General features: G+C 44.4%; 1 protein-coding gene and 1 pseudogene across 1 annotated transcript in view; both read left to right on the top strand.

The window, feature by feature from the left end:
• Positions 1–17363, top strand: part of LOC109926205 — a 468382-nt pseudogene that overhangs the window by 360308 nt on the left and 90711 nt on the right.
• Positions 8310–17363, top strand: part of LOC125486955 — a 12675-nt gene continuing 3621 nt past the window's right edge. The window contains exons 1-5 of the mRNA XM_048616600.1: positions 8310–8427; positions 8784–8840; positions 10954–11080; positions 11283–11478; positions 16678–16730. Coding sequence (XP_048472557.1) covers positions 8314–8427; positions 8784–8840; positions 10954–11080; positions 11283–11478; positions 16678–16730 — 547 coding nt within the window. The 5' untranslated portion in view covers positions 8310–8313. The remainder of the gene's footprint in view (positions 8428–8783; positions 8841–10953; positions 11081–11282; positions 11479–16677; positions 16731–17363) is intronic.

Genomic DNA, 17363 nt, shown 5'->3' with positions numbered 1-17363 from the left:
TCAGTACTGAGGGAGTGCCGCCCTGTCAGAGGGTCAGTTCTGAGGGACTGCCGCGCAGTCAGACGGTCAGTTCTGAGGGAGTGCCTCACTCTCTTAGGGTCAGTACTGAGGGAGTGCCCACTGTCAGAGGGTCAGTGCTGAGGGAGTGCTGCACTGTCAGAGGGCCAATACTGAGGGAGTGTTGCACTGTCAGAGTGTCAATACTGAGGGATAACTGCACTGTCAGGGGGTCAGTGCTGAGGGAGTGCTGCACTGTCAGAGAGTCAGTAGTAAGGGAGTGCTGCACTGTCAGAGAGTCAGTACTGAGGGAGTGCCACACTGTCAGAGGGTCAATACTGAGGGAGTGCCTCACTGTCAGAGGGTCAATACTGAGGGAATGCCCTACTGTCAGAGGGTCAGTACTGAGGGAGTGCCACACTGTCAGAGGGTCAATACTGAGGGAATGCCCTACTGTCAGAGGGTCAGTAATGAGGGAGTGCTGCTGAAAGATGTTCAATACTGAGGGATAACTGCACTGTTGGAGGGTCATTTCTGAGGGAGTGCTGCACTGTCAGAGGGTCAGTCCTGAGGGAGTGCCGCACTGTCAGAGGGTCAGTCCTGACGGAGTGCCGCACTGTCAGATGGTCAGTCCTGACGGAGTGCCGCACTATCAAAGGGTCAGTACTGAAGGACTGCTGCACTGTCAGAGAGTCAGTACTGAGGGAGTGCTGCACTTCGATCGTCAGTGCTAACTCTCTGGTGAAGGTGGTTGAATACTCTTACTATAAAAAAGGATGAACAACTGTTTCAGGCGACAGTCGACAGCACGTTGTAGGAGCGGGTAGCGAACATCGTGAGAGAGAATTTTCTTACCTGGAAACCAAACCTGCGAACATACAAGGCCAGGGCAATGTTGGAACAGACGAAGAGAGCAGTCACTGCCACCGAATAGGACATGAGACTTTTTTCAATATGCTCCTTTAATGGCATTGTGTGTCAGTGTGGATGGACTCTTGCTGTGCTCTCTGCGATCAATTTCCCCTTCATTATAAACGTCCCAAAGGGAAACCACTCTCAGGGGGCGGGACTGGGGACTTTCCAAAGTGGATTCATTCAATCCTTTGAGATAAACCTATAGCAATCAAGACTGTCCGGAATCTGTGGGGAAATCACTGTAAAATATGACTGGATTATAATCGTTACTGGGAAATAATTAGATCCAAATAAAAATTACGTGCCGACAGTTTACATATAGTTTTGCAGTGAGACAGGCGGGAACAAACCCGAACAGAACTCATTCAACCGCTTTCATAGCCGTACAAGTGCAGACTGCCGTTTCACGCCCAGTCCAATCCCTACATTATCCAGAACGAAAGTGAGAGGGAGAGACGCATAGGCGTACGGAGGAGAGGTAGATAGATAGAGAGAGACTTATATGTAGAGAACAGAGAGAGAGAGACGAGAAGGTGTGATGAGAAGGAGGGACGAGTGAAAACTGCGGCTACACATAGAGGCAGAGAGAGAGAGAGACAGGGAGATGTGAGAAACATAATAACAGAGAGAGGGGGAGGGAGCTTCGAGAAACACAGATAGACAGAGTGAGGAGATAGAAACATGGAAACATAGAAAATAGGTGTAGGAGTAGACCGTTCGGCCCTTCGAGCCTGCACCACCATTCAATACGATCGTGGCTGATCATGCAATCTCAGTATCCCATTCCCACCCTTTTCCCATGCCCTTTGATCCCTTTAGCAGCAAGGGCCAGTTCAGCTCCCTCTTGAATATATCTAAAGAACTGGCCCCATGGGAAAGAATTCCAGAGGTTCACAACTCTCCCAGTGAAGAAATACTTCCCCATCTCAGTCCTGAATGGCTTAGCCCTTATTCTTAGACTGTGACCCCTAGTTCTGGACTTCCCCAACATTGGGAACATTCTTTCTACATCTAGCCTGTCCAGTCCCATCAGGATTTGATATGTTTCTGTGAGATTGTTCCTCATTCTTCTGAATTCCAGCGAGTACAGCCCAGTCGATCCAGTCTTTCCTCATATGTCAGCCCTGCCATCCCTGGAATCAGTCTAATGAAACTTTGCTGGACTCCCTCAATAGCAAGAATGCCCTTCCTCAGACTAGAGGACTAAAACTGCATACAATACTCGAAATGTGGCCTCACCAAGGCCCTGTATAACTGCAGCAAGAGATCTGATGGACAGACCAAAAGAGAGATGGCGACACATATGGTTTCAATCCTCCTGCGGAGTCCAGGATGATTCGATGTCTCAGATCAGACAGCTCGTCATCACTCTCTCCCCAGTGCCTCGTATTTCACCATTGGTTTTTGGCAGAACCAGGGGTCATTGTCTAAGTATACAGGGTGGGCCATATAGGACTGAGATAAGGAGAAATTTCTTCACTGAGACAGTGGAGAGCCCGTTGAATTCTCTGCCACAGAAAGTGTGTTGAATGTGTGAATTGAATGTTTTAAAGAAAGAGTCAGGTACAGTTCTTAGAGCTAAAGGATTCAAAGGGTTTGAGGAGGAACAGGAACAGGGGACTAAGTTGGATAATCAGCAGGGAACTAAGTTGGATAATCAGCCATAATCATATTGAATGGTGGAGCAGTCTCAAAGGACTGAATGGCCTACTCCTGTTCCTATTTTCTGTGCTTCGACATCACCTTCAATATGTAGTATTTCTTTGTACGTTTGGAGATAAATTTGCCATTTCAGTTTCCACTCCCCACCCCACCTGCAACAAATTCAAATCTTAGCAGCAATTTAATGCTTTTAGTACCGTAGCTAACCATCATCAGGAAAAGAATCTGTGGGATATTTTGAAACTTTTTTCTTCATAAGTTAACAATTCTTAGATGATAGACCACATTGTGAAAGTCAATGGTCAAAATCCAGTCCTTAGATTGTGGCTGGGGCCCCCTGGCCAGTCCAAATTATGCAGTTCTTACCTTCCTGTTGTAGAGTTTAATAGGCACTATAGGAGTGCACAACCTGCTCACCCACTTTGCTGTACTCTGTCAATATGTGATTTAACATATGTGTGCTTTGCTCTTGATATTTTCATTGTATCATGTGATGCACTTAGCCAGCATTTGTTGCTCACGTCTTCAGACAGTGGTAGTGAGATGCTTTCTGGAGCCACTGCAATCCTTCTGGTGTAAGGACATTCACTGTGCTGTTGGGAACAAGTCAGGAACTCAGTGTTCCCATGTATCTGCTGCCATTGACCTTTGAAATGGTAGAGGTTGTAGGTTTGGAGGTTGTAGTTGAAGGAGGCTTGGTGAGCTGCTGCAGTGCATATTGTAGATGGCACACACTGCTGCTACTAAGCAATGGTGGTGAAGGGATGGAATGTTGAAAATGGAGCCAATCAAGCAGTCTGCTTTATCTTGGATGGTGTCAAGCTTGTTGAGTGTTGTTGGAGATGCACCCATCCAGGCAAGTGGAGAGTATTCCATCACACTCCTGACTTGTGCCTTGTTGGGGATGAACAGGCTTTGGGGATTCAGGAGGTGAGTTAATTGCCATAGGATGACTAACCTCTGACCTTCTCTTGTAGCCACAGTTATTTCTATGGCTAGTTCAGTTCAGTTCTAGTCCACAGTAATTGCAGACTGTTGAGAGTAGGAATTCAGTGACAGTAATGCCATTAAATTTCATGCCTGGGCAGTGGATTTAACCAGAAGGAATAAACATTTTTTATGCTGGTTTGTGTTAAGTGCTGGGATTTCACATATTTTTATTGAATAATTTCCTGCCTGTTTTGTGGAGGGGTGGGGAAGGTTTATAACTGTTTCCAGTCAGAAATCATTTCCTCAATCCTTCTCGTAACACTTTTTGGCCACCCCTTCCTTGTCTTCCTTCCTCTGTGATAGGATTGTAATGACTTAACCTCATGCTATTGACACAAGCTTTCTGGCTTTTTCTGAAATGCTTCAGTTTATTATGAATATATTTAAAGTCATAAAGTCATACAGCACAGATACAGACCCTTCGAGTCCAACTTGTCCATGCCAACCAGGTAACCTGAAGTGAACTAGGCCCACTTGCCTCCATTTGGCCCATATCCCTTGAAACATTTCCTATCTGTGTATCTGTCCAAAGATCTTTTAAATGTTGTAATTGTACCTGCCTCTACTGCTTCCTCTGGCAGCTCCTTTCACATATATACACCACCCTCTGCATGAAAATGTTGTCCCTCATTTTTAGGTAGAGTTTTGAAAAGGTGATAAAGTCCTTTTGGAATGCTCTTCTTGGGGTGAGGAGGTGGTGGACGGAGTGAGGAGTTATGATGGGGAGAAGTGTGCTTTTCATTTCAAAAGGAATTGTGGCCTATGTCCTGAGTTTATTTGGCACTCTCCCGCCTGTATGAAAGCTCACAGTCACACCGATGGACCAATCGTGGCTTCATGTCCAGTAATGTCTCCTATGCTTTGTGCCCTTTGGCCCAACTTGCCCATGCTGCCCAATTAAACTAGTCCCAGGAATAGCAGTCTCAGCTCAGCATGGCAGTCTTCTATGGTAGAGACCTCTGGCCCAGTATTCCATTGGCTCAACGTGGTGGTCTCATCCAAGCTGTGTCTTCCAGGTATTCCATCATTCCTTAACCAGTTTTCCCTGAGCCCAGGAGCCATTAACTGAACTGTGATGAACTTTGTCTGAATTTTACTTTTTTTCATTATTATTATGTAGGACTTCTGTCACTAATATAGGTGCACGGAGGGGAAACTTATAAAACTTTTCACTGTTTTTTTTTGTAGAAGTACACGTGACAATAAATTTCTACTCTATTCTATTGTATTTCACAATTCCCACCTAATGTTATGAAATTCCTCTCTGCGTCTCCTCCAAACTGCCAGGATGATCTCTCTCTCTCTAGATAGTTGGAGACTCTTGGTTCCGCAGAAAGGAATTTATCCAGACTCTTTCAACAGTGGTTTTGCTGACTTGACTTGTTTCCTCAGCAATTAGAGAGACAGAGAGAGAGAAAGAGTGCAAGTTCTCAGCCATGTCTATTCAGAGCACAGTTTAGCACTGAAGTCTCAAAATGAGATAGATCTGTCTTGCCAAGCACTTCCCAAGAACAGGTAGTTTCTTCCAGGTGGCTGTATAATCTCAGCACCTCACACCAGTGAAGACCTTTTTTAAAATGCAGTGACTATTGTAATGTCAGAAACACAGCAGCCTGTTCTGCCCCAGTGAGCTGCCTCTAACAGCAATGTGAGAATAATCAGTCAGCTGATTAGTTGATGCTTGACAAAGGATAAACACTGGTCAGGAAACTGACTAGCACTTCCGCTGAAACTGACCAGGCCTTGGAAAGTCACACAAAAAGAGGGCACCTCTGATAATGGGGCATACCTACTAATGAGCCTGCCGGTTCGGGGGAGCAAGCAGAGTGCTCTGTCCTGTTAAAAACGGGCATCCATCTGATGAGCTGCTGTGCGACAATGGGGAGCTTCACTGACTCAAAGTGAACCCCATTTCAACACAATTGATACTTGAGCAGTGAACATCGCACAATGGAGGGTGAAACACAGTCCCCTTGGGCTTGTCGTTTCCTGCCCAACCCCTCGGTGGGTGGTTAGTGGGCGGGGGGGGGGGGGCGCGGTGGGCGGTGTTGTCAGCATATTTTCAGCAAAATTTCTGTAAAACTGATGTTTTTCTGAAAAGTGCAACAAATCTGTTCAGGGTTTGTTGTAGAGGGGGGTCTTGGTGGGGAGCAAGGTGTTTTCCTCCAAATGGTTTGAGTCATGTCTGATGGAAATCTCTATCCAGATTTTGAATTGATCTCTTGGGGTCCCCTTAATTTATTGCTGAAAATGAAACCTCAACAAGGGGAAGCGTGGGGACTTCCCACACCTGGGCAGAGATGTAAATAAAGTTTAATTCAGATGAATATGGAGACACAATGCAAGGCAAAGAGTCCTATTTGAAAGCAGGATCCAAGGGACTTAGGTATCATGGAGTCATAGAGTCACACCGCACGGAAACAGGCCCTTCAAAACAACTCGTCCATACCGACCAAGTTTCCTAAATTGAACTCGTCCCATTTGCCTGTGTTTGACCCATATCCCTGTAAACATTTCCTATCCATGTACCTGTTCAAATGTCCTTTAAATGTTGTAATTATACACAACTCCACCACTTCTTCTGGCAGCTCATTCCATACATACACCACCGTCTGTGTGAAAACATTGCCTTCAGGTCCCTTTTAAATCGCCTCCCTCTCACCTTAATCTTATTTCCTGTAGTTTTGGGCTCCCCTACCCTGGGAAAAAGACCATGTCTATTCACCCTATCCATACCGTCATGATTTTATAAACTCCTATAAGGTCACCCCCTCAGCCTCCTACATTCCAGGGAAACAAGTCAGAGATTCATTGGGTGGGTATGAGTATTCGGCATTAAAGGTTCCAGAACAGATAGAGCTGTTCATAAAGCAAGCAGTATTCTCAGCTCCATCATTCCTGATTTTAGTCACTCCATTTTCATGTTTTCAACTCCCGTTTCCCCCAAATCAGGAGTTGCCTCCCCAAAACCCCACCTCCTCAAGGTACTCCTTAAAATCCACCCCTTTGTCCAAGACCCTGATTTTCCATTCTGATTTCACCTTGTGTTCCAGATTTCAAATGTCACAATGGAGCAGAGAATCTGGTGTTGGTCAGTGTTTGCTGGGGACAAGTGAGGCCCCGGGTCACCAGGCAGAACTCTTCTTCAAAGTGGTTATCTTCTGATACGTGCGTACAATTAGGAGGAGGCCATTCAGCCCCTCAACTCTGCTCTCCCTTGAAATAAGATCTTAGCTGATCTGTCTGTGGCCTTGCCTCTGGTCCCCTGCCTACCCATCCCGATATCCTTCGACTCCTTTGTTACTGAAGTATCTCAGTCTACCCGTCTGCCTTAAAAACGCTCAATGAATCGACCCATACCACAAAAACACAAAACCCATGGGGAGGAAGAAACATTGCACCCCAGCTTAAGGGGGGGCATTTTTAAACTTAAAACTGTACATCTGAAATTTTTCACATCGCAATTGAGGAAGCACTTGCAGTTTAACCTAATTTTCCTGGGATGGAGCATTTCAATGATGAAGAGAAGCTGGATAAGTTTAGGTTCTTTTCTTTGGAGCAGAGAATGTTGAGCAGGAGCCTGACAGAAGTGTATAAGGTTATGAGTAACATTGGCAGGATTGTTTCCTTAATTAAAGAGTCCATACTAACATGAAGAGCTCTGGTGATGTAATGATAGTATTCCTACCTCTGAGCCAGAAGGGCCTGGGTTCAAGTCTCATCTACTTTACCAGCATGTGGTACACTTCTGAACAAGCTAATTAAAAGTTTCTCTACTCATGGGGCTCTCTTTTTTTTCACCCAGAGTGTGGTGCGAATCTGGAATGGATTGTCTGGCAGGGTAATAGAGGAGGAAGACCTTATAACCTTTAATAAGTGCATGTATGAACACTTGATGTGTCATAACATTCACGGCTATGGGCCTAGTGTGGGAAAATGGCACTAGTATAGATTTAGAGTAGGTTTTATTTTAACCAGTGAGACTGGATGGGCTGAATGTCATCTATTGCACAGTATGATTCCATGATCAACTGTGTTTACAATATCACCAAGAGGGCAGCAGTAAACTCAGACAATTAGCTTACGTTCACAATGCTGTGTCAAGACAACAGCCATGAGGAAAGTGGGGAATGAGAACACTTGGCCACAGCTGGCTGTCAATAACAGCTGACCCTGTTATCAAGTAACTCTCTGAGTTACCAATACTGTTACAATTAGGGTCAGTCCGAATCCAACCCTTTAGTAATCAAAGTAGTCAGTTCCAAGGAAAAACTCACAATCTATGACAGTTGCCAGTCATAAAGTTTCAGTTCTTTTTTAACTTTCAAAATATGTATTATTTATAAAAATATCTTTATATATAAATGGTCACTAAAGCAGTTCAGTTCCGTACAGCAGCGTATAAAGATACAAACAAACATTGGAGTTTAACTATCCAACAAATCCAAGGTGTTTCTTACTCGTACAGGACTATTCTCGGTGTTTGTGTTATTCCTTTATGAAACAGAATTGAGCTGACAGCTGGCACCTTCTGCTGAATGAACACCCCACTAACTCTATCCGTTCTATGTGAAGCGATTAACCAGAGTGTGAGGGAAGGAGGAGTAACTGGATTTGGAAATAATGGCACTTGTTAGCAGTAATTGCCGGAAGAGGGAATTGCAGTGTCAAACTGCTCCTGATTGGCTTCTGTTTGCTCTCAATAAATTGTGGACTGAGGCAGAGGTTGGAAGGTAAAGAGGGTTTGAAATGGATGATTGGTTGTATTTACTAACATGCAAATCACCAGCAGGGCTCTTACAACTGAAGAGACAGCAGTTGCAGAAGCTCTGTAAAAAGCTGGGTTTAAAGGCCAGTGGCAAGGTAATGAGGGAATATTTACCCTGGGGATGAGGGCTCCCCTGCTCTCTTGTGGATGTGGCCCAGTCAAGGGCTCTGAGTCAATGTTATTCTGGAAGGTTGGAATGTCTGAGTGATTGTGACTCTAAATTTATGGGTTCAAATCTCTTGGACTCTGTCTTAAACCTGGGATTGCTAACTGGGGTGGTGTGAGTCAAGCTGCATGACTTTCTGATGTGAAGGAGGAGGAATGAGTTTGTCATTGTCACTGCTCTTGAGCTTTGGTGTGTTGCTTTCTTTTTACAGATGAGTGATTAAGATTATTTGGCTTCTTTTCAAAATTGTCCCTTGTATATCTAAAAGTCTATTTTAATCCCCAGAATGTTGATCTGATTTCACGGCTATCTGAACATATCAAGGAACCCATTAGAGATGAGGTAAGTGTCTCTTGGGACAGTGATAAGCTAAGCAATGTGCTCCTCTGATTAATAACATGGGATTGCTTTTCTTGCTCCAGTGTATCTAGCTAGGACTGGTAAACAGGAGCCTTCATTCTCTACTGCCTTTATAAGATAGCACTTTGTGCAGTGCTGCATTCTGTTGCTGCTACCCTGGCAAGTGTGCATGTATGTGTCCACTAACTGCCCCAGCAAACTTAACCTCTGAAAATAAGGGACCCTGTTTGGCTTTTTTTTTCTCTTGTTTTGTTTGCTTTTGGGTGTATGAGTCTCTGGCTGGGCCAATGATTGTCTGTCCCTAATTACCTTGAGAGCTGTGGTGTGCTGCTTCCTTAAACTGCTGTAGTCTTTTGAATAGAGGGATGTGAATGGTGTGAGCAAGGAGTGCTAGGATTTTTTTCCCAGCAACACTGAACGAACAGAGCTATTTCCAAGTCAGGAAGGTGTATGGTTTGGAGGGGAGCTTGCGGAGAGCGGTATTCCTGTGGCTTTATCCACAAGAGTGGCCATGGGTTTAGAAGATACTCCAAAGGAGCTTGAGTTGCTGCAGTCCATCTTGTTAATGATACAGAGTGTTGCTGGTGTCGGCAGTGAGTGTTGAAGCTGGTGGGTTAACTGTTGATCAAGTAGGACATACTGGGTATAACTAACAAGTGGTAGACTGCCTGGGTTAGGTGCTGGTGTCATCACTTGGATGATGTGCTTTATTTTTCTGATCATATTGGAAATCCCTATCTTGCAGGGGTGGACTTGTATGGTCCCTCAGGAATAGCCCCTTTCTCTGATTATACACCCAGACCTGGTGCCTGCTGGTTTAGATAAACCTGCTCAAACCTCCATCTGAAAGCTTGGGAGTCTAATGCCTTCCTGGCTAAACTGTGATCTTGACATCATGGATCTGGTATCTGGGATGAAACCAGCAATGCAGAATATTCCTGCTGTAGTGACTTGTCTTTTTTCTTTGTTCTGATGGAACAGTAAAACACAACACCTAACTGTTTGCAAGTTTCCACATAATTCCAGCTTAATTGGTTTAATTTCTGATACCAGTGACTATCTAATGCCCTGTTTGGCTCCAACCTGATCAGTTGTCTTTGAACAGCCCACTCGTCTAGCACACACCTAAATAACCAAACTGGAGTTGATGGCTGAACACTGTCCTGAAACTACACAACCTTAACCAGGCTGGTGTTGACTGATCAGTTGAATGGTGGATTTGGGAGTCTGTTCGGCTCTCTTCCAAAAAGTGAAACTTGTATTCAGAAACCACCTTCTCAAACCTGGTGAGCCACCTAGATGTGTAACGATGCTTTTGTGTACAGTAAAAAGGCTGCTGCACTTTACGCAATGACCGCGTACCCCTGGTGATAGATTAGTGTTCCAGACTAGACTTTGCTTAACTCTGGGAGGTGGCTCGGGTGAACAGCAATATGTCAGAAATCGGGAGCTGAAGCATCGCTTGGAGGTGCTGAGCCTTTCTCGACTCCACGGCCCACTGAAAGGAGTGGTAGCTCTTGATTAGATCTCTGTATAAAACAGACTGCAACTAATTGATATGTAAGTGGTTGTGAATTCTGATGGTTGAAGCCTGGGTTTTTTTAAAAGTGGGAATTATTTGCATCTAGCTTAAAGGGCAGTTTGACCCAGTTATCATGGGTAATCACTTTTGATCTGAACTCGTAACCTCTTTCACTTTGTACCCCACCAGCTCCTGAGTGGAGATAATGCAAGTCTTATTGACCTAAATCTCAGGGCAGTGTCTGCTCTGACAGTAGTTGGGTGGTATAGTGGCTCAGTGGTTAGCACTGCCTTGCTGTGCCAGGAAAACTGGTTTGATTCTAGTCTCGGGTGACTCCAGGTCCTCTGGTTTCCTTGCACAGTCCAAAGATGTGCAGGTTAGATGGATTGGTCATGCTAATCTGCCTGCAGGCTGGAGGGTTAGCCATAGAAAGTAGGGGGTTACAGGGCAGGGGGAGAAGGTCGAGGTGGGATGCTCTTGTGTCAGTATGGATCCAACAGGCTGAATGGCTTGCTTCCACCCTGTGTAGGGATTCTATTAAGTTGCTGACTGTGGTTTGTTTTTTCTTCTCAGCCTGTCTCTCATTCTCCACTTCCTCTTGTGGTAAAGGAAGAAGTTAGCTCTCCATTTGGAGAAGAATCTGAGGACCATTATGAAGCTGCTGCCTGCTGCCAGGTTGAGAAACAAAGTGAAATAAGGAGTGAGTGCTTACTGCTTCAGGAAGCTGGGCTGTGGGGCATGTTCGAGGTGGTGAAGTTAATTGATATTCAATGATGTCAGATTGAACTTGTGACTCAAATCATCTATTTTCTTTGTTTTTTTTTTGTGAAGCGTCTGAGTTTGGAGTAGAAACTGGGTAAAACACTCTCCTTTGTCTTCCCCCCTCTCCTGTTTGCCATCAGGTGACTCTGGCTGGTGTGTCGTTCACGGAATGGAGATTGATGTTCCTGGCCAGATCTGGTGTCCCCTGATCCTGAAGAGTGGCCGAATATTGGTTGCTGCTGGAGATGTGCTCATCCCATTCTACTTGACCCCAGCAGCTGTGGAGACTCCAGCCCATCTGGAGGACAACAGGATCTGTGCCGAGTGCTTCCAATTGTAAGGCTGCAGACTGTTTGTTTCCTGTCACAATTTTCGCTAAGCGCATGGGATGCGTCTCCATATTCGGTGCCTTGATCTGTTGAGGGCTGCCCAATGGTTATAGTCATTGTGGGTCGGTATACTCAGGAAGGCTGGCACTGCTGGTGGTGACCATCCTGGTCTATCCTATAGCAATGGATGGTCACATTGTAACTGAAGGGGAATGTTGTGAAATATTTTCCAAAGTCCTCTTCTACAATTAGAAACATACCTCAAACAGCCTGAATTTAATGCCCTGTCACTTGCTAAGAATGTTTTGACTGTGATTGCCACATATCTATCTTGGCAAGACCAGACTGCCCCCTCCAGGTATTTTCAGGAGGTTTTGGGAATAGACTCCAAAATTCTGATAGCAGCAGTTGAATGTGGGGACAAACATGGTAATCTGTGCCTTGTGAGGGGCTATTTAGAGATGAGGGAAAAGGTTGGGATTTATCTTCTCTGTATTTATTGTTTCTTATATACTTTGAAATGTGGCTGGAACAGCACTTTATTGCCCATCCTTATGTACCATTGAGCTGTTGCCTTGAACCACTGCTGGCACCACGCTAGAGGTAGACCCACATTATGCTTAGGGAGGGAGTTCCAGGATTTTGACCCAGTAACACTGAAGGAACAGCAATTATATCTCCAACTTAGGATGGTGAGGAAAACTTTGCAGGTGGTGTTCCCAAGAATCTCCTGCTCTGAAGAGCTGCAGTTTGGAAGGTGTTTAAATTGCCTTGGTGAATTTCTGCAGTGCATCTTGGTAGTACCAGTCAAGTGGGCTGCTTTTTCCTAGATGGTATCAATCTTCCCGAGAGGAGTGTGATAGAATATTCCCCACTTGCCTGGGGCTGAGCTCCTTCAACAACAGACCTGTGCCTTGAAGATGATGGACAGTTTGATATACTGGGTGCATTACTGGCTGCAGGATTCCTAACTTTTGACCTGCTCTTGCAGCCACTTTTTGTGGCTGGTCCAGTTCACTTTCTGGTTGATGGCCTCCAAGAGGCCGGTAATGGTGACTTGATGGCTATGTCAATGGAAGGTGGTTAGATTCCCATTTGTTGAAGCTGGTCATTGTCCACCATTTGTGGTGTGAATTGTTACTTGTTAAACCAAGCCTGGATATTGTCTAAGTCTTACTGCATTTTGACATGGACTATTCCAGTATTGGAGGATTTGTGAATGATGCTGAACATAGTGGGATGTGCACTCACTGCACAAACGGGAACTACTGTCTCTGAACTCTTGTTATCTCACTTGTGAAGATATCCCACTTTCCAGCTGTCCCTTTGCCTCCGCCAGTCAAATTTTGAAGGCTCCTGCCTAATACTGTCTAAATTGGCCACCTTCCAGTTTAGATCTTGCAGACCAGGTCTGTACTTTTCCAAAACTATATTCTAAAACTAATAGAATTATGGTTGCTGGCACCTCAGTCACTTGCCCTGCTGTTTTTTTTCCAAAGAGACTGTCATGTTTTGCTCCTTCTCTAGTCGTACATCCACATTGTACAATAAAATTCTTATTCCCATAAACCAATTCCTCTCCATCCAAGTCCTTAATGTTAAGACAGACCCAGTCTTTTTGGAAAGTAAAATTCTCTACCATTATGACCCTATCATTCTTGCAGATAGAGATCTCCTTACAAATTTGCATTTCTTTTCCTGTTGATTATTGGAGGGGCCTATAGTACAATTCCAAATAAAGTGATCATCCCTCTTTTTTTATTTCCAGTTCCACCCATATAATTGGACATGCTCACTGGAATATCTTCCCTAAGAACAGCCATAACAATATCATTAACTAAAAACACCACTCCCTTCCTCTCAGGACCCCACCCTATGTTTCTATCCTTCCCATCGCAGCCATACCCTGGAACATTAAGCTGCCAATACTGTCCATCCCTTAGCCATGTTTCTTCAGTAGCTATGATATCCCAGTCCCACGTTCCCAATAATACCCTCGGTTTATCTGCCTTACCTGTCCGGCCTCTTGCATTGAAATAAATGCAGTTTAATTTTTCAGACTTGCTTCATTCTCTCTGCCATAATCTTGCCTACTTAACTTGCTCCTCTTAGCTGCTGTGTCAGCCCCAGACTTGTCTCTTTTCCCACTATCTCTAGGGGCCCCCCACCCCAATCGCATCACTCATTTAAAGCCTCCTGAGTAGCATGGGAAAATGTTTTCCCTCACCCCCACACACAGCACATTGATCCTCTTCCAATTCAAGTGCAAACTGTCCTTCTTTTGCATGTCACTTCTACTCCTGAAGAGATTCCAATGATTTAAAAAAAAAATGAATCCTTGTCTCTTTACATCAATTCCTTGACCACACATTCCTCTTCCCCTATGCTCTTATTCCTACCCTAGTATATGGCACCAGGAGTAATCCAGGTATTCCTACCCTCAAACCTACTTTGTAACCTCCTGCCTAATTTCCTATACTTTGTCCTCAACCTCATGCCTTTCTCTTCCTGTGTCACTGGCACCAATGTGCACAAAGATCTTCTGCTGGTCACTGTCTCCCCTTTGAGAAATACTGTGCACCCTCTCAGACGTCATTGACTGAGGCAATAACATTCTGGTGTCTTCCTGTTAGCTGCAGAAACATCTGCCTGTCTCTGTCTGGTGTCCCCATCACAATTAATTGCTTGGAACCTGACATACCCCTCATTACAGGAGAGCCAGTCTCTGTACCAAAAACCTGGGAGTCCATCACCTCTATGGTTTCAAACAGCATTCTTGTTTGAGATGGGGATAGCCATGGGAGACTGCTGCACTACCTACCTGCCTACCTTTCCTAGAGGTAATCCCTCTATCTGATTCTGTACCTGCAGTTTTCTCTACCTTCCTGAAACTGTCATCCACCATACCCCCAGCTCCTGTAAACTTCTCATTGCTTCTAACTGCCACACCAACTCCTACATGCGAACCAATAGGATTCGCAACCAAACACAGTTCCTGCATGCATAATCTCCAGGAACACTTTCAATTCTCCCTGATCTCCAACATCTGACAGAGCATATGACACTACAAAAAGCCATCTCTGTTCTTTTAGCAATCTATAGACCCAAAAAATCAAAACAACATTTCTCAAAAGCTCAGTTCAGTCTTACTGATCTGGGGTGATCTTGATGCATATCTTTTTTTATATTAAAAGCCAATAGACAGATCTTGGTAAAACAAATGCCTTCACCCTAGCTACTAGATATTTAGACAACTACAAACTTACGATTTTAGGTTTTGAGTCTTAAAATCAAACAGTCTGACCAATTGAAATATCACTGATCTCCCACAGCTACATTGTGCAATTCTGGTATTTGGCCTTGCAATGTCAGCTGTGAAATTATATTGTTTTGCTTGCTGACCTCTAGAGTCAGTTGTAGTTCTTTGGTCTTCAACCTTACCATGTGGTTGCTCTCCATTCCTTCCGTGTAAAGTACTGTTATTTTTGATCACTTTAAGTTCCAAACACTTCAGTACTCTGCCAAGATGTTGTCAGGGCCCACAGCTTTTGCAGTATCTGGTAACTATTTCTCTATCAAATGGTGTGATTTGAATTGGCTCAAGACTGGTATCTGCAATGACCACTGGTGGATCATCTACTTGGCACTACTGGCTGAAGATAGCTAGAAATGCATCAGCCTTGCCTCTTGCACTGATGTGTTGGGCTCCCACACTGTTGAGGATGGGGATATTTGGAGCCTCCAGTGAGCTGTTTCATTGTCCACACCATCCATGACAGTTGTGGCAGGACTAGAGAGCTTAGATCTGATCCATTGGTTGTGAGATCACTTAGCTCTGTCTGTCACATGCTGTTTGGTTCTACTGGGTTGACAACTCACTTTCAGGTATACTCAGTGCTGTTCCTGGCATACCCTCCTGCACTCTCCATTGAGCCAGGGTTGATCCCCTGTTGAGTGGGGGATGTCAGGCCGTGAGGTTCCAGATTGTGCTGGAGCACAATGCTGTTGTTTGGCCTGCAGTGCCTTGTGGATGTCCATGTTGAATCTGTTCAATGTGCCATGCAACATGAGGCTATTCTCCATGTGAAGGGTGCAGACGTTGTCTCTATGAGGACTGAGTGGCTGTCACACTTGATACTGTTCTGGGCAGATCTATCTGCTGTTGGCAGATTGGAGGATGAGGTGCAGTGTGGTTTTTCTCAGTTACCTCACCACCTGCTGCAGACCCAGTTGGAAAGCTAATGTCCTCAGATTGCCTGACCAATGTTACTGCTGAGCCAACCCTGGTGATGGACAATAAAATCCCTCACCCTTTGGTGCTTTCTCAGAATGTTTAACATACCATCCTCCCTCAGGAGATGAATCCATGGTAATGAACAGAGGCTTTCTTGCCCACGTTTAACCTGATGCCATGAGACTTCATGAGGACCAGGGTCAATGTGCACTTCCAGGGCAACTCTCTTGACTGGGAATGTCACAGGGTAAACCCTACAAGTGGGATGGGACATAGACAAGAGTGGTGTCTGGGACATGTGAGGTATATTGGCTGTTGACTGGCTTTTTTTGGTCTTGGAGGGCACTCTCTCTTCCAGAAGGTGGTAAGAGGACTGTAGTTTTCAATATGGCTGGCAGTTTTCCTTTCCAGTGGCTTCATCTAGCTTGCTGTTCCCTTTTTTCTTTTGCTTGATGCAACAGAGTAGTTGAGTTGATCAGTAATCTGCAGTCATGTGAAGGATGACAGTTTTCATTCCCTAAAAAGATTTCTGGTGAATCAGTTGGGTTTTTCACTACAGCAGTTTCGCAGTCATTTAGACTTTCAATTCCCGGTGTGTTTTTTTTATTGAATAAGAATTCCTCCATCTGGCACAAAGTTTGAACCGAGGACACCAGTCTCATTACAAGTCCAGTAGCAGCCCCATGTCACTTCTGTACATCCCCATAAAATCCTTTAGGATTCTGGTAACAGATGTATCCTATTATACACTGGCCTTTCAGAAGGATGAATTCTGTTTGCTCAGCATCCCTACATAGCACAGCAGTGCGTGTTGCAGTGTTAATATCAGTGTGGAATTTCCAACTTCTGACTCGACTTTTCTCCTTCAGGCTTTTTCAAGTCAACATAATTTCTAATTCTGTTTAATTAAACATGTATTGGTACTAAATAGTTCCTCGTGTTATCTCAAACTTGTCATCTCCTCCCTTCTAGAAATCAAAAGAAGAACTCTACAATACAGATTTCCTATTCCCAACAATATTCAGGTAATTGATTTCTAGGGGCAAAGCAGGAGAAACTCTGCTTTTGGAACAAAACTTAAGATGAGTCTGCATTAGGTGGTAGGGGAGGGCATGTGTGAATAACTGGTTTTGACCAATGAGTTCATAATCTCTCAAAGTCTATTTCTGCCAAGTAAACTCTTTCATGCCACACACAATCTTGATACTTTAAAGTGCAGTTTTCTATTCTTGCATTTAATGGAACAGTGTGATGACTGCTGCTACAGTACATGTCCTAACTGAATTAAATATTGCCTAGCCAAGAACTGTGCAACTCTTCAAAAATGTCTAGTAAAATTGTTTTGCAACTTGCTGACTCTCTCTCAAATGACTTAAATTTCAATGGGTTTGAATAGAGATCATGCTGGGTTGAACTATTTTTGGTAATATTATGCACAAGCTGAATGATGGAAAACTTCCAAATATCTAAGAGCTGATTCTTCTTTTAGAGAGAAGAGGTCAATGAGACATCTCATTGGCATCTCAGTAATTGGTCTCCAATGAGAATTGGATTGATACAAAGGGGTGGTTTATCAAAGACAAAATAGGGACCACTGGAATACCTCCAGGTCTGGCTGCATCTGTGGAGGTGGTCGGGGGGGGGGGGGGGGAAGATGA

Source organism: Rhincodon typus, chromosome 35, assembly GCF_021869965.1.
Source record: "Rhincodon typus isolate 14 chromosome 35, sRhiTyp1.1, whole genome shotgun sequence".
Lineage (NCBI taxonomy): Eukaryota > Metazoa > Chordata > Chondrichthyes > Orectolobiformes > Rhincodontidae > Rhincodon > Rhincodon typus.
This window is presented reverse-complemented; position numbering and strand designations above follow the sequence as displayed.